Below are 23,522 nucleotides of genomic sequence, written 5' to 3'. Positions count from 1 at the left end.
AATAGGTTGGTATGCAGAGCAGGAGCAGTTTTGGTGAGCAAATGCATGTTACTATCGAGGTGAAGCTGGTAGCTTACCATCTTATGAAGTTTTACAACGGCAAAAGGCTGTGGAGAGAAAGAAACTTGTACCAAGGGGGTGAGTGATAGTCAAAAGGAAAGAGAGCGAAGGGGAAGGGCCAAATGCTGGGGGAGTGGGGGTAACCTGGCAAGGGAGATAAGCTCAAGCTGAATGACAAACTCTTTCGTCAAGGGAAATTTTTCCCTTGCTTATCCTGGAAGAATCACAGTTAGGATGTCGGGCTAGATCAGCCTCCTAAAGGAACACAACCATAATCACGAATACAAAATCTAAAAAATTAAATAATTTTATTTACAGCTATTCATTGATAAGATGTACAATATTTGGCACAGATGAAATGCTTGTACCCAGCACAAACCCTTAGTTGATCATAATATAAATTTCTCTCTCACAGATTATATTATTACTGAAGTGACCAATGAAATAACGAGGTAACACTTTAGTCCGAATAAATTATAACTACATGAATGCTTTGAGAACTAATGTAAAAAGTGCTACCTTTTCTTTCAAAAGCACGTTGACATGTATCCATCTGATTGCATATGGTTGGGCGCTTCTCTCAGAAAGTATATACAATTGAAATTAGTCCTATCGTGTTGTTAAGACATTTATAAAAATTACGAAGATCTCACATGGTAAATTTTTTATTGGAATCAGCGAAAGTCAACATTTAAATTACAGTAAAACAAATAAATTGTTGGCTTTGTATCAATTAGATTTTCAGTACTAAATGCAGTAGAATTTTACCTCTTACTCTAATGTCACGGCAAAACGTTTCACCCAAACAACCTACCAGCGACGACGTGCATATGCACCCACTTAGGCGCGATATAGGTAAGCTTGGTGATTGGTTAAAAATATCTGAACTGCTGGAATCAATCAAAGCCAGAACGTTTCTCAGCCAATCAGGTTCTGAAATAGATTGCTTTTCAATGGAGTGTGGTGAACCAAATCATACGCTATCAAAACTACCAATCAGATTAAGGTGAACAGTGCCATAAACCTTGTGGTAGGCATGTACAGCATGAAGCATGAATAAAACTCGAGCAAAACAGGTTGGTTTTCGTTTTGAATCTGATTGTTTGAGAGGTTGGCGGGAGTTTTCTGGACCAAACAGGCAAGCGAGGTGAGGTAAACTTATGGTATTTCAGATTAATTTTGGTAATCAATTAAATAATGTTGTTGAGTTCAATTGTGAACAAGGATTCTTCTCTTTTCGCGCACTAGGCGCGTCTTGTAATTTCTGACCGTGCGGTTTGTTTGATTCTTTCCCGCATTCGTGCTACGATTGGCCAGCTGTGTAAATAAATAAAAGCCACGCCTTGTGTTATTTCCGTCTTATCTTCATAACTACGGGTCCGTATGGCAATTTTCTAATCAGCTCAAGTACATCCACATTCGCCATGTATGCAACCTTTTGTCCATTCACTTCAATGATTTCGTCCCCAGGCTTCAGAGCACCACTCCGCCCGGCCACGCTTTCCTTGAACACATACCTCACATGAATCGGAGCATCACCATAGAGCGAATCCTGACCCCCACCCAAAGAGAACCCTAATCCAGAGGCCCCCTTTTCGAGCGTTAATTCGGTCACAGAGGGCCCATGAGGCACTTTTTGCAGTCTTATCGGTCCACCATTGGAGAAGAATCTCTTCTTTAGACGATCGAAGGTGGAGTGTTCTCCATTATGTTTCACCACATCTAATGGAATTTTCTCTAGGGTTGGCGGTGTGGTATTGTTTGAGTTGGCCATGTTTTTCTTCTTAGTCAATTCTTCCTTCGTAGGCCAAGCATCCGAATCAGAGGTAATTTCTTTGTTAGGACTTTTGTTTCGAAGAAGAGTCATCGCTTTAGATTGTTGTCTGTGTCCTAATGGCCGGCTTACTACAAGAGTAACCCGCTCAGGAGTGTTTTTGAGAAGAGTTAAGGCTTCTAAATTTGTCAATCCTTTGAAGGACTTGCCGTTGACAGACAATAGGATATCTCCCTTCTTGATATGTCCATTGTCAGCTGTGACACTGTTGGAGAGAATTTGCCGCACCTAAAAAAAAAGAGACGGTCGGAAAGAGCTCACGATTTTACTACCACATGGCTTATAGAGCTAACTTAAAGCACTCTAAGGTTCCAAAAAAATTTAATTATCTCATTGACAGTCCACCGTGTAACAAAGAGTGACAACGACAAGGCTTTTTAAGCTCTAGCTCTAGCTCTAGCCGGCGCCCGCCAGCACGTCCCTCGCACCGAGACAGGGAATAACGGAAGAGGGAAGGAATGAATTAAGACGGTAAAGTGTCACACTCTGCAAAAGGAGATAGAGAAAAGAGTGGAGTAAGGAAAAAGGTCGATAGAAGGCGGACGTGAGGAAGGGAACACAGTAACGAGAAAAATAAGGAGATAAGAGGAAGGAGTGCTGTAGGAAAAGAAGAACCAGAAGTGCCAGGGAAAAACGAAGGAGAACGACAAGGCTGTTAAGGAGGAATTAGAAAACCATACGCGAGAATACAGAATTATAATAAACAAGGCGTTCATGAGGAAGCAACGAACAAAGGTTAACGTGTTATTCAGATTGGCCAACAAAAGTTTTCGAGTAAGAAACAAGAAAGTGCGAGATGAGAGGGGTGATACTAGGAACGACATTGATACTCACCATGATGTCATCATGAGGTGTGTCCACTCCCCCAGTGACACTCAGTCCCAAGCCTGCACGGCCATTTTTCAAGAGTTCTACGGTAAACACCTGAGCGTCGTCACTGCTGACCGCCCAAGTGACGCTCTTAGTGACAGGTTTGACTTCCTCTTCATCCTCGGTTGTCGTGGAGTCATACTCACCAGGAATACCATCAATAATAGTCACAGGAACGTCATCCTGACGAAGGGTCAGTGTCGGGCTCTCTGGCTCCAGGTAGGCGGGGATGTAGTCATCAGAATCATCAAACGAACCAGATGGAGAGGCCGGAGAGGAATCATTATTAAATGACGCCCCAAAGGACGAAAGGCTTATCAATGACTTAGGGCGTTGGCCCCTGTCAAGAGGTGGGCTTAGGGGCAGATCTGACGCAGTCTTTGAAATTGTGCTCGATTCACGGGCGGAGGAGACGATAGGTTCTTCAGCATCTGGTACACGCCTTCCCTCTGCCACTAGTTCAATATTATCACTTCCATTATCCTTCTTTCTTGCCACAGTGAGTTTCACCAGGGGTGGTGTGTTCTTAAGAATGTTCAAAGCCTCACTATGAGTTACTCCCACAAGACAATTATCGTTGACCTGTAACAGTTGGTCTCCAACTCTGAGTCGGTTGCAGTTGGCGGCTGGAGAGTTGGGCTGAATATTTTTTATATACAGCATGCCTAGATGGGTGTCCAGACCTCCCACGACCATTAAGCCAATAGATTTCTGTTCTTTAAGAAGCTGTAATCAAGGAAAAATAAATCAATTAGCCATCTTCGCATTGCTGATTTAAAAGATTGAACAAAGTTAGTGTCCGTCATTAAACACCGATTTCATTTTCCTAAGGTAATAGTTTTGCTTTATCACACACCAAGCATTTTCCACGTTCACAACAAAAGAAAGAAATTTCTTAAACCAATCCCTACTTTAAACTCGGAAATGGTTAAAAGCCATTTTCGAGTTGTTGTTTCGACCCAAAATTCACTCCTTCCATCCATTACCCTGTCACTCCTTCTTCCATTCCTGTTAACTTTTTGAAAATAAGATTTCGATCCACGTAACAGCAAAGATTACTTTTTGTGACAAATTTAACCTTTACAACAGCGATACTCACCTGCACCTCTAGTATTCCTTCCTCAACATCCTCCTCCTGGTTCCTGCTGTCGATAAGCTGCTGAAGGTTTCCGGTGTGCCAGTAATCCGCCTGCCCAACTTTTCCTTCAGACGCTTGACTTGTAAGTGAGTCGGCAAGAAGCTGAGGTAAAGAGGACGACCTTCTACGGAAAAAAGGAGGGGGACGCTTGGTAACAGGAGTTGATCGCTTCGTCTCCTCATCAATAATAGAGGGACGCTGCATAGGAACGTCTCCAGCAGAGAAACTAGCACTTCTAGCCACTTTATTACCAGGCAAAGGATGGCCCGAATATTCTTGAGTCGAACTGCAAGTATCTTCCCATTCAGAGGAAACGTCTGAACTATCGAAGTCGTCGGTACTATGTGCATTCACCTCATGACTGACATTCTGTGTAACAACTGGTTCTGCTCCTTGTGACAATTGTGGATAATCATTGTATTCATTCAGGAGAATTTGTGAACGTGATGGATCAGTGTTTTGTTCCCATATCTCAGGGTTATTCAAATCTTCATTTTTGTCAACTTCCTGAGCGTTCTGTCTTGACAGTGTAAGCTTGTAGGCGTTACCAGTAGTGTTCAGGTTCAGGTCAGTAGGGACTGGAGGTAACGGTTTGGTTTTTCGAGGCTCTTCATTGTGCAGTGCTGGCGCAACTACATCATAAGTATCCTCTGCAGCACCCTGTTCCGCTGGAAATACGTCCTCTCGTTTTTTACTTTTACCGAGAACAGGAATTGGAGGTAAAGGTTTGGCAGTAGGTGCACCAGTTGTTCTTGGCAGGTCTTCGTTTCCACAATCAATGCTCTTGTTTTGAACGAGCAAATCTATGGGCGGAGGTGCTGGCTTAAAATTAGGAGGACCCGGGGATACGGGAGAATCTGATGTTTCATCTCCTGTGGTATCATTCTGTACAGTGGCTGGCTTCAAAGATAAAGGCGGTGGGGGAGGTTTGAATCTAGGAGGGCCCGGTGAATTGGGACAATGTGGTGCTGTACTAAAGTCGTCCTTCTCAGCAAGGCTTGAACTGGCTTGTACTGCCAGCGGAGGTGGTACAGCCTTAAAATTTGGTGGACCAGGCGATGGCAAAACATTACTGTTCTCAATGACTTTACCTTCAGTGTCAGAGTCGAGATCCTCAGTTATTGATGGTGACGTTTTCATTCTTTCTTTGCTAATTTTCTGTTTAAGTTCGTCCATAGTTTCTTGTTGTTGTCTACTGTGGGTACCGACAGACTTCAGGAAAGTGGGCTTTTTTGGAACAGGAGGTTTATAAGGAGATTTCGTTGGCAAGTTATCTTTGACGGCTTTACGCTCCTCATATTCAGCTGTTATCACGGCGCTAGTGGTCGGTTGTTTTTCACGTTTCGGGGAAGGTGGCCTGTTTGCAAGGGATGTATCCACACCCGCATAAACATGAGATTCCGTCACATCATCATCGTCAGTGAACAAACTTACACCTTCAATATCAATTTCATATTCCTTCTCTTCATGATCCAAATCAGCATTCTCACTGCAAGATTCATCTTGTTCTATTGAACTGCCATCTTCAGCTTGTTGAAAATTTATTTCATTTGTCGCCACTTCAGGCCTCATGTCTTCGTCTTTTGTTGTCAACACACCAAATTTGTTGTTGTTGTTCCTTTCTACATAGTTTTTCATCTGTGTGGATAGATCACTTGATTTAAAAGTAGATGGCAATGTTTGTGAGAGAAATTTAGTTTCATTGAATATTGGTTTTTCAACGTCTTCATGAACCGGGTCTTTTTCCCCAGCATCTTTCTTTTGTTTACCCAAAGGATCCTTTTTTGTCGTCGGTGGAGGGAGAGGTGGACTGGACCTCCTTGATCTGGAAAATAATCCTCTTGGAGGTGACACAGATCGACTCCTGTTCTCTCTATCCTTTGGCTTATCTCGGTTCTTGCTTCTACTTCTACTGCGAAAGCCAAACAGCTTCTTGGTCCAGGATCGCGATCTTTCACGTCCGACGGGATTGGCGTCAAATGAGGTGTCCGGTGATTGCAGATGGTCGGGATCAGCTTTTTTGTCCTTACCTTTATGACCTCTTGAGAACAGTTTCTTCGATATCTTCTCCTTCACTGGAGACGATAGTCTTTCTTGTTCTTTCTTGAGTTTCTGCGTTGATTCTTGTGGCGGAGAAGTTGCTCTAAGTTTAACATCAGGCTTAGAGGGAAGCACAGGTATACCCCCTGGAAGTGATTTTCGAGGGGCGCCACTCGTCTTACCAGGAGGTCTTGAAGGGATAGGAGGAGCTGGCCTCCTTTGCTTAGTGAAATTCTCTGCCGAATCTTCACCTTTAGTTGGTTGCTTGAGTAGCCTATCTTTTGGTTTGAAATGTGTTGCGTTGCTTTCTGTTCGCCCTTTCAAATCAAGTGGAGGATAATGAAGTTCTGACTCTGGATTTGCTTCTGTCGAATTGATCGACGAACTTAAGTTCATGGGTTCCAAATCAGGTATTCCACCAGAGCCCGTGTCTGAAGATTCCTCTAGTGATGAAAAGGCGATGTTGGTCTGGCCTAGGCCTTCTGTTGACATCATAGAATAGGTGTGGCCATGTGTCTCTTGTGACGTATTAACTATTGATCCTTCCTTACTTTGTGAGGATTTTGTGTCCAGATTTGACATTTCCGTGGACAATGATGGTGGCTTGGAGGATGGTGAGCTTCCTCCTTCACTGTCCTGCTCACTGCCAGAGTGTGACAAATCTTCTAGAGTCAATATCTGATCCAAGAAAGCAAGCTCTGCTTCTGCTGCTCCCGCCTCTGACCAAAGCTCCATTTCTGGAGGCAAAGGGGGTGGGGACATTGCATCAGACGAATCTGTAACCGCAACTTCATCTTCACGAGGAGTAACATCTTGCTTCAAGGAACCGTCTGCTGCGTGGTCTGTCTCGTGTACAACAGGGAATTTAACGGACACGCCTCTAAATTCAGGTATGGATCCTTCAGCCTCCATCTCTATCACATTTCTTCGAAAAGACTTCTTCTTTTTCTTTGGAGAGGATTGAGATGCATTCACAGATGATGATTTGGCTTTATCTTCTTCAGAGGCTGAATGCCCTGGACTGGTTTTAACTTTCACAGCTTGTAAACCATCTCCAAAACTTTCCAAACTTTCCATTGTGAGAGGTGAAATCCTCGGTGGAGGGGGGGCTGGGGGTAAGCTTTCCATGTCATCTTCGGGTGGCTCATCATGCATCAATAAATGGGCTTGATTATCATCGCTTGAAGTTATAGGAGCAACAAAATCCACCTGACTTGGGTAAGCTGGCGATTCGTGGAGTTCATCGCCTTTACCAGTGGAACCAGATTGCTCCGATGTTTTGCTTCCTCTTTTTGATCTGATTGGCAAGGATAATGTCCTTTTCTTGGAATTCTTTTGTTCTGGTTTGACAGGGTGTGGTAGAGGACTGGTGATGTGTGTAAGTTGTGTCTCTCCACCTGACGATGGGACCGATTTATCAGATTCAACAGACCAGCCAGATGACATGTTGACTTGAGAGCGAGGTGGTGGAGGTGCAGGAGGAAGACTTGACATGTCATCATCTAAATCATCCAGTAGCTGAATAGGCACGTCACTAAAAGTATCTGGTATACCAAATATGGAAGTATGTTCATGAGAGGGGGAAGATAATCCAGATTCTGCCATAAGATTCGTGCTTTCAAGATTTGGTAAATGACTTGATGATTCCCGATCAAACCAACAAGAAAGAAGTGGCGACGAAGAAGTCGAGGAAACTGTGTCCTGACTAATAACTTGTCTTCTTGGTTTAGGAGGTGGCGGACCACTAGGTAAGCTTGGGAGACTTTCAAGCTCGTCATCAAACAAACTTGGTGGCTTGATTGGACTTTTATCCTGTCCATTCCACGACAGGGACTCCAAAGCAGCTGCATCTTGCACAAAAGAATTGTTCATGAGCTCCAAGGGTTGTTCTTTATGAATGCTTTCGTTTCCTATATTATCTCCAAACAATCTAGGAGGTTTCATGGGTGCCTGTTGTTTTAAGTTCTCAGTAAGCTGTTTCTGCTTTTCTTGTGAACCGGATGGTATATCGGAATTGCCATTAAAATACTCCTTCTTCTGAACAGGATATGAGGGGGGTGATTGTGCATCTTGACTGAATGGCTGCGGAGGCTGTGGTGCTACTGTGTTTGCTTCCTCCACTTCAAAATCGAAAGATAACGCAGATTCAAGATTTTCGTCAACAAAGTCTTCAAAATTGGCTGGTGGGTTCAAAGATAAGTTTTCTACAATGTCTTCCGTTAACAGTTCAGGTACTTCACCTGAATAATCTTCTTCTTCTTCTGCGTCATCTGTCGGTAATGGTGGAGGAGGACTAGACGGAGGAAGATCATCAAATTCAGTTCCTTCCAGTTCACTGCCTTCGCAACCTTCTGCTGCAATTAACTCATCAGTAAGCTCTTGGGACAGAGTTATAGAAGTAACACTTTCTTCAGGATCTGGTATATGATTTGTTGTAGGTAAGTTTGAAACTGGTCCACTAAAAGTTTTTGATGTTTTCAGGGAGATAAGCTCACTAGAGATGTCCACCCAAGGTGTGTAGGCTGCCACACTTGACAAAACATCTGGTACAGATTCCCGGTCTGCTGAGCTCATTTTGTCAGGTATCTCGTCAAGTTCACCCTTTTCCTTCTGAGATGAGACTGTCTTCTCAAGTAATTCTGTCGGCTTCGGTGGTTTAGGTCCGGCTTGGGCCACAATTCTCACATCTCCCCTTGGGCAGTTCTTGATCATATTTTGGACATCTTCAAAGGCCATTCCTTCTAGGGGGGTCTCGTTAATGGACAAAAGAAAATCTCCCACCCTGAAATGAAAAGCAGACAAGACGCTTTCGTAACCTACACGTGCTAGTATATGATACAATGCAGGGGTGAATTTCCACAGTACAGTGATTTATCGATATCCTAAAACTACCTATTTCTACCTTGAGCATTCACAAACCATTTTCACCTATCGCAAGCAAGTAAAGGGATTTATCTTATTTTGCTTTGTTCCTGCTGCAAAAAAAAACGTCTTAAGTAAGCAGAGAAAAGCAAGCAGCAAACAGTGCGCCATGTGAAACAAAACAAATTATGATAAACAGTCCTTCTTCGGTTTCTCATTATTCTTACCTGATATTCCCATCTTTTCCTACTAGGCCAAATGATGAAACATCTGACACAATGACTTTTCCCTCCTCTGTTAGGTCCACTTTAAAGCCAAGGTTTCTAAACTTCTTCTGATAGATAATAGCAAATGGAACATTCTCATCTCTTCTACCAGCAACTGGTTTCACATCAACGTCTATTTTGTGTTTAATGATAGATGGTGTTGTCATTTTCTTCGTATTGGGGCCTTTAACCGGGGAAAGAAGACCTTTATCGACTCCAAATTTAGGTTTAGCTGAAAGTTTTTCCAAATCCAGGTTTTGTTGTTCGTGGCCACTTTCCTCTGCATGAGATCCTGTACTCGTCTCCAACAATTTCTCTGAATAAGTGTCCTTTGTTTTCATAGTCTCTGATGGTAAACTAGGTTTGCAATTTCCTGACAACGACGTAGCTTCTGTGCTGGTAGTTTGTCCAGATATAAACTCATCATCGTTTTCGTTTGTATTCAAATCGTTGCAAGCATCAAGCAAAGACTGAAAATCCCAACCCGTACCCGTTTTATTACCACGGAAACAAGCTTGGTTAATACTGGATTCTGGTGAGATCTCGTCGTCTTGTATGTTGTTGCTTTCATGGCGATCAGCCCTGAAGGGGTCTTGCTCCAGGAATTCCTTCATTCTTGGACTAAGAATAGGCGGTGGAGAAACAACGGGAATGGGTGATAAAGGCAAGACATCGTCAACTGGTGGTGGAACTGGTGGAGGAGGGGGAGAAAACGATGGAAGAGCAATAGACAGATCGTTCTCTAAAAGATCGTCTGCATCCAGTAATGGCGGGGGTGGCAGTGAAGAAGGCAGTTCTGGTATATCCTCTTCAATATTTCTATCTTCATTACTTCTTGAATGAGGTTCATCTCGACTTTCTAATTTTTTCAATTCCCTGCTCCACTGAGACTTGCTAGGAGATACAGCTTTTTCCGCGCAGGGCAACGTTTTGGCCTCTTCTCTCCTCGACGACGATGATAGCTCACCGTGTATTCCGCTGTCTTGAGCCAAAGTATAATTTTGACCAGATGATAAATCGGACTTCCATTCACTAACAGGACTTGAAACTCTCTCCTGAGGATCTTCTCCTTCCCGTAATATCACAAACGTGACAAGTTCGGTTGGCTTCTTGAGCAACTGCAATGCCATCGAGTGAGTGACACCCTTCAAGGACACGCCATTTACTGAAACAAGTTTATCGCCAGTTTGTAGCTGTCCATCTTGAGCACACACCATACCAGATTGTAGTCTACGAATCTGGAAAAAGGCCACAACATACCTTAAATACCAACATTAACTCGCGGGGAAAACACTGATCTAACTGGGAGGCAAACTATTTTCGTGAAACACTTTGCTCTGGATTCCTTAATTCTTCTACATTTTTATAGCTGTAAAACTCGAATTCGAAGCCATTAGCTAACAAAATCATACGCATTTGGTGCTACTTTCTTTTTAAGCCATGGACATGTACGGGACATAAAACAGGATTCACAGAGAAAATAGTTAGTGCTAAAGGCTTAAAACAGCGGTTAAGCTGCACACGCACAGTTTTTCTGATTGAATATGGGCAGTGAGAGTACGAAGCATGGTAAGTATCACCTGTCTTCCGAAATCATTAACAATCATGTACACTGATAACAGTTCCACTGCTATTACCTGGAAATATCCCTTAAGGTTCCCATAGCTTGGGACCAAAGAAAGACCAAGCGTGGAGTTAACTTCCTTCTTTATGTTTATTTCCACTTTCCTGTAGCCAGACGGAATTATCAGATTGTCCCCCAATTGGTCCTTAACTTTCTCTGAATTCTTATTTGTTAAGTATTTGCTTGTGCTGATGACATCTGCGACTGGTTTAATCTGTTCTTTAAACGGTGATTTTTTAGTACTTCGTGCTACTTCTTCTTCGTTCTTCTTACTTCTCTCCTGTTTGTCAGAGCTTCTTACATCTTTAATTCCATTATGGTCTTTTTTCTCTGCAATATATTCTTTACGTGGAGTATCGCTTTCATTTTTCGCCTTTACACGCCCGGAGGATGGTACTTCATCAGTTTTGTCAGATGAAGGTGACCTTTCTTCCTGTGTCCCAGGTTTAACTTTACCCCTACGACTCGACCTTCGCTTACTATCCGGAGGTTTGGGAAGAGGCGTAAGGTCTTGTGGGACAGTTTTGTCTGATGGCTCATTACTCTTGTTTGCTCTTTGATTAGAGTCCATTCCCTGGGGACTCATCTTGGACCTTCTAATTTTCATTTGTGTTGAACTTGGTAGATCTCTGAAGATCTTGATCACATCTTCTTGGTCCATTCCTCTGAGGTGGGTGCCATTGACTGAGATTATTTGATCTCCTGTTTAAAAAAATCATATCATCAGTAAACTTGTCTACTCACGCTCGAAACGTCAGCTTTAGACACCCTTTACGGTGGCTAATTAACATTTTCAATTCAGTTGATAACACCAAATTACGAATAGGATCTGTTTCGGACTGTCTTACAAGTCTCCATCTTAAAGTTATGTTGGAAGCTTTCTATCCTTTTCCATTTCAACGTCTCTTTATGACAACTATATTCAAGGGCTATCTTTATCCAGGGGACACCTCCATTCAGGAGTCACAAATATTGATCTAACCAAAGATAATTTCAATTTAGTCTGTGTTCAAGTCCTCTTTACAAGGGACACATCCTGCCAAAAGTAGAATCCTTGGTGTATCAATTCTACGTACCAGAGAGATCTGCAATAACCCTAACGGTCACAAAATTTCATGCCGTGTAGTTTACTGAAGATAGTTCTCTAAGTTTGTAATTTTTGGAATTTGAACGATGAAAATCATTGAAAAGAATCATACTTACCGAGTTTTAGCCCCACTCCCCTGGAACCTCTTGCCAAAGCAGCAGATCCTCCTTCAGTTACACTTTTAATTGACACGCCTTCAGCTATGGTGTTCCCACGAGACTTGTCGACTGTGACACCCATGCCCAGTCCACCTACCGAGAAAAAACCACAGCGGTGAGTTGAGATTCTCCTTGGGAAGTTTTGACGAGCCTCTCTATTCGAAATTTATCTGAGGACTTGGCTTACCAGTAGGTTGCTTTATAATTGTGTAAATGTCTTCCAGAAATTCGGCAGAATCTGTGATGATAAAGAATTGAACATGACATGGTCAGAAAAAAGTTCATATCATTAATAATAAACAAATAAATTATTTTGCAACTGGTCTTATGACCTGTTTAGTTGGCATATAAAGGGAAGGCAAGAGGGAAGATGCAAAGGGAATGCAGGGAACAACAGTTGTGATACAAATTATCACACTTGGCACTCAATTTGACTATCCCTTCTTTCACCATTTTGTACTCTGGTTATAAATGCTACTGGTCCTATCACAAGAAGACGCTATAACCTCAAATGTGACTTATCTTTATTTCAACAGTTGTTTGTCTAAGTTAATTATTTTTTTAAGATGAATACTTCAGGTGCCTTCAAAATAAGTCTTACCAGGTTCATGAGTGAAAACATCGTCGTCTGACTCTTGAACTGTTTGAGACTGATAGGAAAATGGAACAGAAATATTAAACTGGAAACTAGGTTTCAATACTAAATGTTTATGTTTCCTTTCAGGCTTTGTATAGTAATATATTGTGAAGTATTTTGGTCCCTGTAAAGAGAAACAATAACTTATAGGACAGACGTCATAATTTACTAATTAGTGACAACAATAAGGGTTCAGAGAGACAATCACCATTCATTAACCATTTACCTTCTTTTTCTTGTTTTGTTCGACAGAATGTGGAATGAGGAGATCACAAGATGAGGAAAGACTTGCCAAATTGCCTGAGATGTAAAAAACAAATGAAACGCAAAGAAAAAGTAAATTAAGGGAATAACCTACAGATAAGCAGGACATGAAAAACATGTGCAGGACCATCAGTTACAAATGTTCTCATCCAAAAGGAGTACCATTTTCTGATGCATGCCTTATGCACATCTATGATTATTGGCAAGACTTAACAGTAACTCTAATGTTCAGAAACGTGGATAGCCTTTATAAGCAGACATTCTACAGAGATTAGATCACAGTATTTTAGGTACTGTTGTCCTTAAGGAAGTTTACTTGTTTTCACCTTGAGTTTGCACTGCCTCCTTATGTATTTTCGTTCTTTCTGAGTTGTGATTACCCTGGCTTTGGTTCTCCAACACTCAAATGCAAAGTGCACTATTATACATCTGTAGCTAACAGTTGATCAGGGCTTAAATTGCCTAATAATAAACCATCCGCTGATTAAAGCCTCCTCACCCTAGAACATTAGTATGCAAATTCTCCATACAGTTCTCTATACATTTCCTGGGGTCCTGACAAGGTGAACAAGCTTTACATGCAAAAGCTGCTTAGTTGGTGATCATTTCCTTTATTCTCCTGATCTTAATGTTTGATTCAGGGGTGATATTATAAGGAGAAATATGATGCTGGTCACTCTAGGTGTGAAAGGGTTCACACCACTCACCACAAGACTCAGAGCTTTCGGATGCACCAGAGAGTGTTGACGCAGTTCCTGAACTCTTTGATTTCCCTGACATCTTTTTATCCAGGAACTGACGCTCACTTTGAAGCTTTGTGAGTTCATCGTTAAGTTGTAGAGGTAACTTGTCAGATGCATTTTTCTGCACAACTTTAAAATATACTTTTCCTGGAGGGGTTTTATCCAGAATGTTGTAGATATTTTCAACTGACAGTCCTTCCAGTTTCTTGTCATTAACTTCAAGGAGTTGATCACCTTTTCTGTAAATAAAAATAAAAAAGAATCGAGGAAACTTCAAATTGTGAGCACCAAAACTTCCTGTAATTATAAGTTAACACCATCAGGAAATATCCAATAAAGGTGTTATGTTACAGTTTTTTCCAAAGTTATTTTCAGCCAGCCATAGGAAAAAAAACAGTAACCAGCAAAAGGTTGAGTAGCTGACCTTCTGCTGATGTCAATGGAGGGTTCAGTTAAAACAAATAGACAATTCACCTCAATCTCCCATCATTATCTGCCGGTGTTCCTTGAATAATGCATTGAACAAAGATTCCAGGTATCTGAGTTGATGGATGTTGTTCTCCCAGACCAATTCCCAAACTGCTTCCAGGTTCTGTAAGCCCAAATAAGATCAACTGATTCACAAGCCTCTGAACAAATAAATGAATTTGGTTCTAAGGGCATTACAAGCCTCATTATTATTGGGTGCTACTTCAAAGTAGTATGGCCTATGTTCTGCTGATAATTGTAGGGCAGAACAAGTTTACTTCATGAACAAAAATGAAATACAGGGGAATGTCCTCTACATCTGAATCAAACTTTATTCAGAGAATTCTTTAGTCTTGATTGCCTAATAATATAATTCTAAGTGTATCTTTCAGTTTGTATGTGCATTATGATTGGTCAATTTAGTGGGCTGCATTTAACTGTAAAGCCCTCTATATTCAGAAATACTGTAAAGTACAGAAATTTGTCTTTTTCTTCCTGATTTATAACCCATGTGCATCGGGCTTGGGCCATAAATCCAAGTGGGAACACTTGCTCTGTAACTCAAAGTACAGACCAAGAAAACAAGCCTAGTGATGGGTAACGATGATAATCTCTAGTGAGGTGAATTCAAAAGTGACAATTTTTTTGTGTGTGCTCATAATAAATCATTGTCTTACATGCTTAGATAATGCCCTGTGAAGTTTGACCTTGCTCTTGAATAATATAATTACCATAAACTGAGAAAAATATATCTATCAATTACCCCTTTAACAGAATATTTTTCCAACAAAATATTTATGAACCAATTATCAGTCAAAAATTTTAGAATTGGACATAAAATTTTGTTCTTTTATAATCATTTCAATGATTATTTCTGATACAACAAACAATCTGCAGCTAACCTATAATAACTAAATTTAAATCTCTCACAGAGCATTTAGACTAATATCCTTCAGAGAAATTATCAACCATGGAATGAAACTTAAATGTGTATAATTTTGGAACTAATTTATAGGTGTTTTTTAAAATAATAAAGGGTCTAAAGAATAAGTTATTCTTGTTGAAAGTGTTGAGGAATTAAAACACAATAACACAATTATTTTGTGGAAGCTTGGATCACAAATCAAAAGTTATCTTCAACAAAACTGTAAATTCACAAGTACTAAAGGATATGCAGACAAAAACAAAAATTCGTACACACCTTTATAAAGAACAATTTCATTGATCTTGTCTTTCTGGCTTCGTTTCTGACGCAGCTTTCGAAACATTGTTGGAGATGATGAATTGCTGGAGCTAGTTGACTCTGCTGTCACATCTCTGCTGTTTCGACGAGATGTTCCTGGCGAATTTCTGGGTGTTGTAAATGTTGATACACTTGGAGCTCCAGGACTGTTTCTCCGCACTTTCAAAGTTACAATTCCTCGGCGAAGATTCTATAAACCAAGGATACTATTTACTGCTACAGAGAGTATTGTATAACTTTCACCTGGTGAGTAAACTTTAGTAATGGATAGCACAACAGATTGAGAAGCTTAAAATAGGAACTATTTTATTCTCCTACAATTTGAACTTGAACTGCTAATTGAAAGTCAGAACAAAGTTGCCAAAAATGGTATATTTTTTAAACAAATTCTCAACAATGAGGATTTTAAACTGTGACCCTGAATGAATTGATAAAGTTTTCCTCTGTGTTCAATCTGTGTTAGCAATAGTCTTTTGTTTGCTTTGATAAAGCACTTGATCAATAACCCAGGGGCAGGTGAACATTGTACTGTTTAATATTTAATCATAAATAGAAGCATTTGAAAGCCCACAGTCAGAAAGATGTCTTGTGTCATTGAACATAAAGAATAAGTGATTTGTCAAATATTTTAGCTGTGCTCAAATCCCCAGATTTTCACAGTTATTTTTTTAACTTTCTATTTTAATTAAAGAGACAATTTCACACATTACCCATTGTAGTAATGCATTCAATTAAGCCATGGAGAATTTATTTTTCTCCAGGAACAAACAAATGACTTTATTTTGTTGGAATTGTGAACAATAGCCAGCAATTTTCATGTAAATTTATCCCCAAACATAAGAAGATATATCATATCAAATTTGTGAGTAAGCAATACTTACTCGAGTTTATATTACATGTGAAAATGATTAACTTGGATTCAGTGATCAGAGAATTTGAACAAATCAGTACTTTTTGGGGGGATGATCAGGTTACTTTTCATCAATATAAAGTTTTCCAATTGTAGTAAAATAAAGTTGCTTCTTGCTGATTTTCAAACTTACTTTTGGCTATGAAGAACAGATAGTTTAAATTTATTTTTTCCAATATCATGTCAACTTTGGGCTGATAAATTTGGAAAATAACAAACTTGGCCTAACATTTTTAAATAAGTGAAATATTTGATAAACACTTAATTTAGTGAATTCAATTCAATAATAAAAGTAATCTTCAGAAACTCATAACAATGTTTGAAGTTTAAACATTTATCAGAAACAATTCTAGTGAGTGTTTAGCAAAAATAATTCTTGATTTGTCTTTAAATAGACAAAAAGGTAGTATTTTGTCAGCTAGAATTAACAAAAAATTCTCTCAACTTTTCCTAAAGTCAGATAAATCATCTCTCTCAAACAGAACAATATAATATCAACTTTTAAGCTATTGATTAACAGAAAAAAATATCATTTTGTTATTTGTAGTTACCTTCATTAACTCAACATGATGAACTAGCTTAAATCTACTTTTTGTGTTGCTATAATTACTGGGTATGGGAAAAATTAAGTAATCATGTTATAATCTTTTAATTTTTTTATCAAATCTCTCCAGTATTCTGAGAATTCTATCAACTTACACTGGTTATACAACCCAAAAGAATCACAGATGAGTTCAAGCATTTGAGAGTAACCTCTTAAGCTATTCACTCCAAAGGGCTCAATCTCAATTTCCACACTGTCGAGAAAACATTTCTCAAAACCTTAGCTAAAAAAATCTGGTATCAAATCAAACAGTATCCACTAGTTGATAGTTTTTCTTTGTCTGGTCACCTTTCTGCTTGAAAATGTAGTGATATCGAAAGAATTCTGTTTTGGTCACCTCTAGGAGTGAAAGGGTCAAAACTTGCCCGTTTTGACCTCTGAAAGATTTAAACTCTATTTTATTCTTTACCTTAAAGGTATCCAGGGCTTGTTGATGAGTGAACCCTTCAAAAGATGTTTCATTGACTGATAACACCTCATCACCTTTGATTTGATAGCAATGAACAAAAAAGATTAATTTGGTAGGCAGATTATTAATTGAACCCTTTAACTCCCAGATCAAATTTGTAATTTTCCTTACTGTCAGCAAAACAATTCTTATAATTTTAGTTTGGAGAATTTAGTATTGGATCAACTAATTATCTCCAAATTGATATTTTTTTTTAATTCTCATCACTTACCTGGTTGATATTGTATTGATATTGTAAGGAGAAATTCTGTCTTGGTCACTCATGGGAGTTAAAGGGTGAAATAAAAAACAAAATTATACTGTAACAGTATTTGAATAACCTTCCAAAGTTGTTGGGGTGAGAATTTGAAAATTACTTTAAAATCCAATTTTCTAAAAATTCCTCTTTGAGAATGAATAACAAGTTACCTTTTCTCATCCTTCCATCAGCTTCTGCTGCTCCACCAGGGAGAATATTCCGTACATGCACAGCCATATCACCATGAGGTGAGCCTTTTCCTCCAACAATAGTGAACCCAAGACCTTTTCCATTCATTCCCTTTACCAGAACAATGGTAACAACTTCCTCTTTCATGGTTTTACTGGTTCCTCTTGGTGAGGTCTCATTACTCCCCTTTTTCTTTGCTTGCGGCGAGTCCCGATCATTACTACCCACAAAATTTCGGGGTGTGGGCATAGCTTTAGTCATTACATTAGCAGGGGGATCCCCCAGATATCGTGCAGAGAAAGCAATTCCCATACCTCCTGGAGACTGAGGTCTTGGCAGGGAAGGTGAAATTTGACCAGGTTCTAGGCGCATTCCACTTTTTGTTGGTTTTTCTTTAGGAGGTGAATTATTCAAGAAAAGTTTTGGTGAATTTCTCTTTTTTGAGGCATCTATAATTGGAGGGGATAGAGATGGTAGCTTTCTTAATAAAGATTTTGTTGAAGACCCCTTGGAGAGTGGTTTATCCTCTAAAGTAACTGGCTCACTTTCTAAACTTTCTTCTCCTTTTGAAAGTAAGACATCCTTTGTGTCTGACTTTTCTTGTCCATTAGAACCATCAGATGAGGAAGACCAGTGTCTGCCATTAATCAGCTCTTGTTCATTTCCGTTTAACAGAGCATGATTTCCTTCATTATGTGACTTATCCTGCAAGTCAGTTTCTTCAATTTGATTATCTTTCTGTGGATTTAAATTTTCTACTATTTTTGAAGGACTACTTTCCATTGATTGTTGCAAAACTTTATCTTGTGACTTTGTGGTCCCTTTTTCAAACTTTTTATCCGCTTCCTTGATTTTCTTCCCCATGTGATCAGAGGACATTTTTCTACCTTTCTGCAATAAACTTTCTGCAGATTTTGCTTGAGGAAGGCTTTTTGAACCCTGCATTCCAGCTCTATCTGTTACATTATCCAAAGAACTTTTTTTCAATCTTGACGCCATTGCCTTCTTCTCCAAAGTAGACCCCCTTACCTTTGAGAAAACAGAAATAAAACTTTAGCACTTGTGATAATGGTTTGCAGTATTCAGATTACATTATACTTAATACAGAGTCTCTCTGCCAGGGAACTTTTCCTGAGAATATTGTTTGTTACCTGAGTTGAAATGACTAGTTGAATCAGCTTTGGTGATGCTCTTAGTAAGTCAACAGCCTCTTGTTGTGTTACTCCTATTAAGCTGTGGCCATTGATCCATAACAGCTCATCACCCTCTTTAAGGCGACCATCCCTATATACAAAGAAATTGATTTTCAGATAAAATTAAACTTTCTTTATTAGTAATATCATAAAAGTTGATCATTTACTCAGATTAATGTTGTGGATTTAAAAAACAATTCCTATTGGAATTATCTAAAACTAGGTTGATTTTTGTTTTTCTCTATTAAGAATGACTTTAAGAAAATTGATGACACTTAAAAGATTAAAATTTGGTGATTAAGAGCAGATTTCTCCTATTCAATTCACCAACTTTATCATGTTAACTTAAAACTTTCCTTGTAATGCACATATTGTTCTGTTTCTGTTGTTTGTTTTGTCCAATCAGCATTTTGTTACACATTTTAAATTCAACTTAATTTCTACTTTGTATTATTCCGAACTGAAAATGACAGAAGAACTGTTGAAATATGTTTTTTGTTATCTTAAAAGTGTTGTTAATTTTCTTAAAGTCGTTACATATCTGCTTCTATCCAGACCTATTTAAGAATGATAATATTTCATCTTGAAAAAAAGAAAAAAAGGAAATCACAAATTACATATATACATCTATGAAACAATTAAGGGATCTATTTTCCTTACTTTACAATAATAAATAATTTGAACTATTAGTATGACTCAAATGCAGCTCAGGTAGTTATCATTTGTATGTAATGCAATGTGTAAATCTCAACTTCTACCCCTGTTGTTTACTTAAATTTACATTTATGGGAAGAAATATAATTCAAATGATAAATATCAGAGGGTTAATTTTTTTAGGGGTAAACTGCTTTAAATCTGGCCTCCACTCTTACCTCAAGTATTGGGTTGTAAGCACATGCAATATTGAATTTGGTTTTTAGACATTTAGTTTTTAGATATTTAGTTCTTAGTCTATTTAGTTTTTTGTCTTGGCTGTCACTGGTTTGTTTTCTTGAGTCAAAGTTTGAAATATTGCATCTGTAAGAATCCAAGACTGTTTATTTATAATACATAACACTGATTTACATGCAACTAAGTATTTTCTGATTAATATAAAAATATTGAGTACACCATCATGAAACAATGACGTCTTAACTTTGTGCTTGAACTAGGTCAAGGTCAGGTTTGAATACTTTGCTGTCAATTCTTTGAAAAATGAAGTTGCTGAAATCAAATTAAAAACTCTGAATTCCTGTAAATTTTTAATTATTGGATGGTACATTTACCCCATCATTTTCCAAAACAAGCTCAACTAACAGTTACCATACTTAATTTTGATATTAACATGTCAATTGAAGGTTTCTCTGTAAAAAAAGGTTGATTTTTTTGTTAATCTGATAAATTATAGAAGAATTGTACTCTCTTGGTGTCAAACCTAAAAATCATGCACAAATGAATGTAAAATTTGAATTACTATAAAAGTTTAAAAAGTCAATTAACTTTTGGAATTTCATGCCACACTTGGTTTAAACTGTAAACCACTACTGACAGTTACCTTAATTAATACAAGTGAAATACTGTACCTTGCTGCAGCTCCACCAGGGCTCACATCAGACACAAAGACACCCTTCTCTCCTGTTTCATGGTTGAGTTTCATCAATATTTGTACTCCAAGTCCGCGGCTATCCTTTAAAATATGTATCTTCTTTACTCTATTTTTCTGCAATAAAATATCAAGTATACAACACTCTTACAGAATTGTCAAAAAATGCATGGCATGAAAACAATATAATAAATTATCTAAAATACAAACGTTTGTTGTTTTACATAACAATTCCATATCACTTTCAGACATAATAAAGGAAATATGAAATAGTTTTAGGTTTGTGGATGTACCCAATTTTTCAGTAATTTTATTGAGGTGTTTAAATATCTGCATACAGTGTATACCATACTTTAGGCAGAAAAATATGTCTTTGCTTTAACTTCAAAAATTATTTGGTGCAATAAGTTACTTAATGACAGGATGTTGTTTAATTTACTAATATTGTTATTGCTCAGAATATCAATTATTTTCCTGCATGTGCACCAATTGCAAAGTGAGTGTAGTAACAAGTTATAATGAGTGAAAGTTAAATTCTGTATATAGTACTGAGCTTCACTGGCCTGCAATATCCACATTCTCACTTAATGAGCCAATATCTCATTTTCCTTGACATAAGTATGACTATATCTAAAAAAAATTACCCCTTGAAGAGACACTAGTCTGTTACAGGTTACATTAATTCCTGCTTTCAGTCAGGGTAAGCAATAACATAGAGACACTTATTACTAACAGTACATGTTTGAGGCTAGCACTTTCCCAATAAATGTTCTAGACCCAGGGGTAACAGTTGATGGTGTAGTCTGCTTGTCCAGGTGAGTGTAAACAAGAAAAGGCCTCTATTATAGCAGGTAATAAGGTCAAAACATCAGTCACTATTGCTGACAACAATCCCTCCAAGCACCTCTTCCACAAGCACAATCAGACAACTTGTTCAACAGTTATTACTTTTATCAAATCTAAAGTTAGGAATCGTATAAAGCTGCAAGGAAGAACACATCTCAAAATTGACTGATTAAAATATTTAAAATTCTCTGTTTTGAATATCTAAGATCAAGCACTTTCACCAATCTGTTAATTGCAGGTGATAAATGGTAAACTATTTTTCTGCTCTTGATCTGCAAAAGAATTTTAAAAATTTCACAGTAGAAAAGAAGGAATTAAAATCCTATTGAAGTTGATTTTTGTGTTTCAAACTCAAATCAATCTTTAGATAATTTTTTTTAAAACAAACATTTATAACAGTAATAGAACAAAATTACTCTTCTGCCTTGTTGATGGTAGGGTCAAACTTGAGAATGTCAAAATAAAAATTTGTTTCATTTAACTTACAGATCCAGAACTCTCAGAAATATTTTCAAGTCTTGGAACAACACCATTCTTTACAGGTGTAATGTTTCTCCCAGCAGGACCACGGAGAACTTTCATTTTTAATTTTCCACTCCTCAATGCACTTCCTAAGTACCACCTGAAACAAATCACTCAAATTAATATTAAATACGCGTTTATAATTCAAATATCAGCTTATCTCAAAACCGAGACGTTTAAAAATATTGTTTGTGAATAGCAAATGAAATACACAACAAAATCATCTTTTCTAATTTTGGCGACACTATTTCAGTGATTTCTCTTATGGAAATTACTGTTTAAAGGCTGAATTTGAAAGGAGAAAAGAAATTATTAATTAATGGCCTTCTTTGTAATCTAGTTCTTATCACGCGTTGAACGCAAATGCCGAGAACAGAAACACCTTACTCGGTTTGCGATAAAAAACGTAAACAAAGAGGTCACACATTGCAAGCCAATACAACACAAATAAATGGCGCTAAAACGATCCCTATTTCAAAACAACAGACAATCATCCTCTACAACACCAGTAGTACTGATATTTTAGCGTTTAAGTTCAGTGAATAAATGATTTAAGGTCGGACAATTCGCATTTTGATAAAGCGCAATGGCCCTAAATCGCTGGTTTCAGATTCTAATAGTACAACCAAGGGAGAAATGGTTATAGATGATACAAACTTTTGAATACAGCTTTGTAAACAAGCCTGACTATGATGGCGTTAATTCATTTACGCTTCCTTACATGAAAAAAGTACCTGTTGCGGTTTTTTTTTTATAAACTTTGATGAACATTACGAGTTTTACCTTGCTCGCTCCAGGCTTGCTTTAGATAAATCGCGTCCATTTATTTCCATTACTCTATCTCCAACTTCCAACATTCCATCCCGTTTTGCTCTACTATCCGGCAATAAATCAGCGATTCGTATATTTCCCAAAGCAGTTCTTGCACGGCTTGGGCTGCAAGGATCTTTATTTTCAAGGACGACTCCAAAATCTCCCGAGCACTCATCAAATTCGAACGTTCTAATGTCGCCTGCTCCATCCATGTCTCCGTTTTGAAGCGTATCTTCGGCCGTGGAAGCCTTCTTTGATCGCGGAGAAAAAGCATCTGAAGAAGAAACCTTACCTTCAGTCATGGTATTCACGGTCAAAACACTAGTAAAATTGTTCTTCTTGTTTTCCTGCAGTGAACATTCCTGCCATTTTTCCCGTCTTCGCAACCGAATCACAGTAGCCAAGTTTGAGCTCGTCTGCCACAAATCTAGGTCACACCAAACTTTTCATCTTTTAAATTCACACCATAAATTTCCTGATGAAAAGCATACTTTAAGGTGAAATTTTTTCACGATAGATGTAAGGATTCAACGTTTCTATAAACTTCCTTCGTTTCTGTTTGTACCGTCTTTTATAAGTTTCCACATTTGAATCACATCGTCATGACGTCATGCATATAAAGCACTCCTCCCCCGTGAATATGTATTTCTGTTTTGTTTGGCACGTTTAGGTTTTCTGTTTAAAGGATACAACATTGTAATTCCAAGCAATGCGAGCGGTCAACCTTAAGAAATATTTTTTCTAAAGCAGATATCGCAAAATGATACGTTCGTTTCACTTGATTAAATCATGCAAAAAATCTGCACCCTACTGGGGCAGGGGAGCAAATGATGGACCCCTTTGAAGAGGCTCTCTGTCGGGT

At 38.5% G+C, this 23,522-nt stretch overlaps 1 protein-coding gene and 1 long non-coding RNA gene across 2 annotated transcripts; one reads left to right on the top strand and one right to left on the bottom strand.

The window, feature by feature from the left end:
• The first annotated feature begins 11 nt into the window (after positions 1–11).
• Positions 12–12,962, top strand: LOC149046422 (uncharacterized). Its single transcript, XR_016185701.1, has 2 exons — positions 12–138; positions 12,829–12,962. It is a non-coding gene; the product is annotated as an uncharacterized LOC149046422 (long non-coding RNA).
• Positions 352–23,270, bottom strand: LOC113672617 (uncharacterized). The gene is made up of 18 exons (XM_089203222.1): positions 22,631–23,270; positions 21,812–21,947; positions 20,460–20,596; positions 18,856–18,988; positions 17,686–18,733; positions 17,218–17,291; positions 15,253–15,484; positions 14,058–14,175; positions 13,548–13,822; positions 12,803–12,876; positions 12,541–12,589; positions 12,127–12,177; positions 11,898–12,032; positions 10,708–11,396; positions 9,032–10,308; positions 3,864–8,724; positions 2,729–3,490; positions 352–2,122 (listed from the first exon to the last, which is right to left on the bottom strand). Exons 1-18 carry the CDS (start codon positions 22,960–22,962, stop codon positions 1,409–1,411), a joined length of 11,097 nt encoding a protein of 3,698 aa, XP_089059348.1. The 5' UTR covers positions 22,963–23,270; the 3' UTR covers positions 352–1,408.
• Between the last annotated feature and the right edge of the window lie 252 nt (positions 23,271–23,522).

Source organism: Pocillopora damicornis, chromosome 4, assembly GCF_964200805.1.
Source record: "Pocillopora damicornis chromosome 4, jaPocDami1.2, whole genome shotgun sequence".
NCBI classification, from domain to species: Eukaryota; Metazoa; Cnidaria; class Anthozoa; order Scleractinia; family Pocilloporidae; genus Pocillopora; species Pocillopora damicornis.
Note: the sequence above shows the minus strand (reverse complement) of the source record. Positions and strands in the feature narration are given on the sequence as shown.

What these genes read in the sequence shown, in the direction of transcription:
- LOC113672617 (XM_089203222.1), bottom strand. Translation starts at nt 22,962, where the DNA reads ATGACTGAAGGTAAGGTTTCTTCTTCAGATGCTTTTTCTCCGCGATCA. An exon ending in AACTAGTCATTTCAACTCAG is followed by an intron (nt 18,734 to 18,855) that starts GTAACAAACAAT and finishes GTTTTCTCAAAG; the next exon opens with GTAAGGGGGTCTACTTTGGA. An exon ending in AATTATAAAGCAACCTACTG is followed by an intron (nt 12,033 to 12,126) that starts GTAAGCCAAGTC and finishes TTTTCTCGGTAG; the next exon opens with GTGGACTGGGCATGGGTGTC.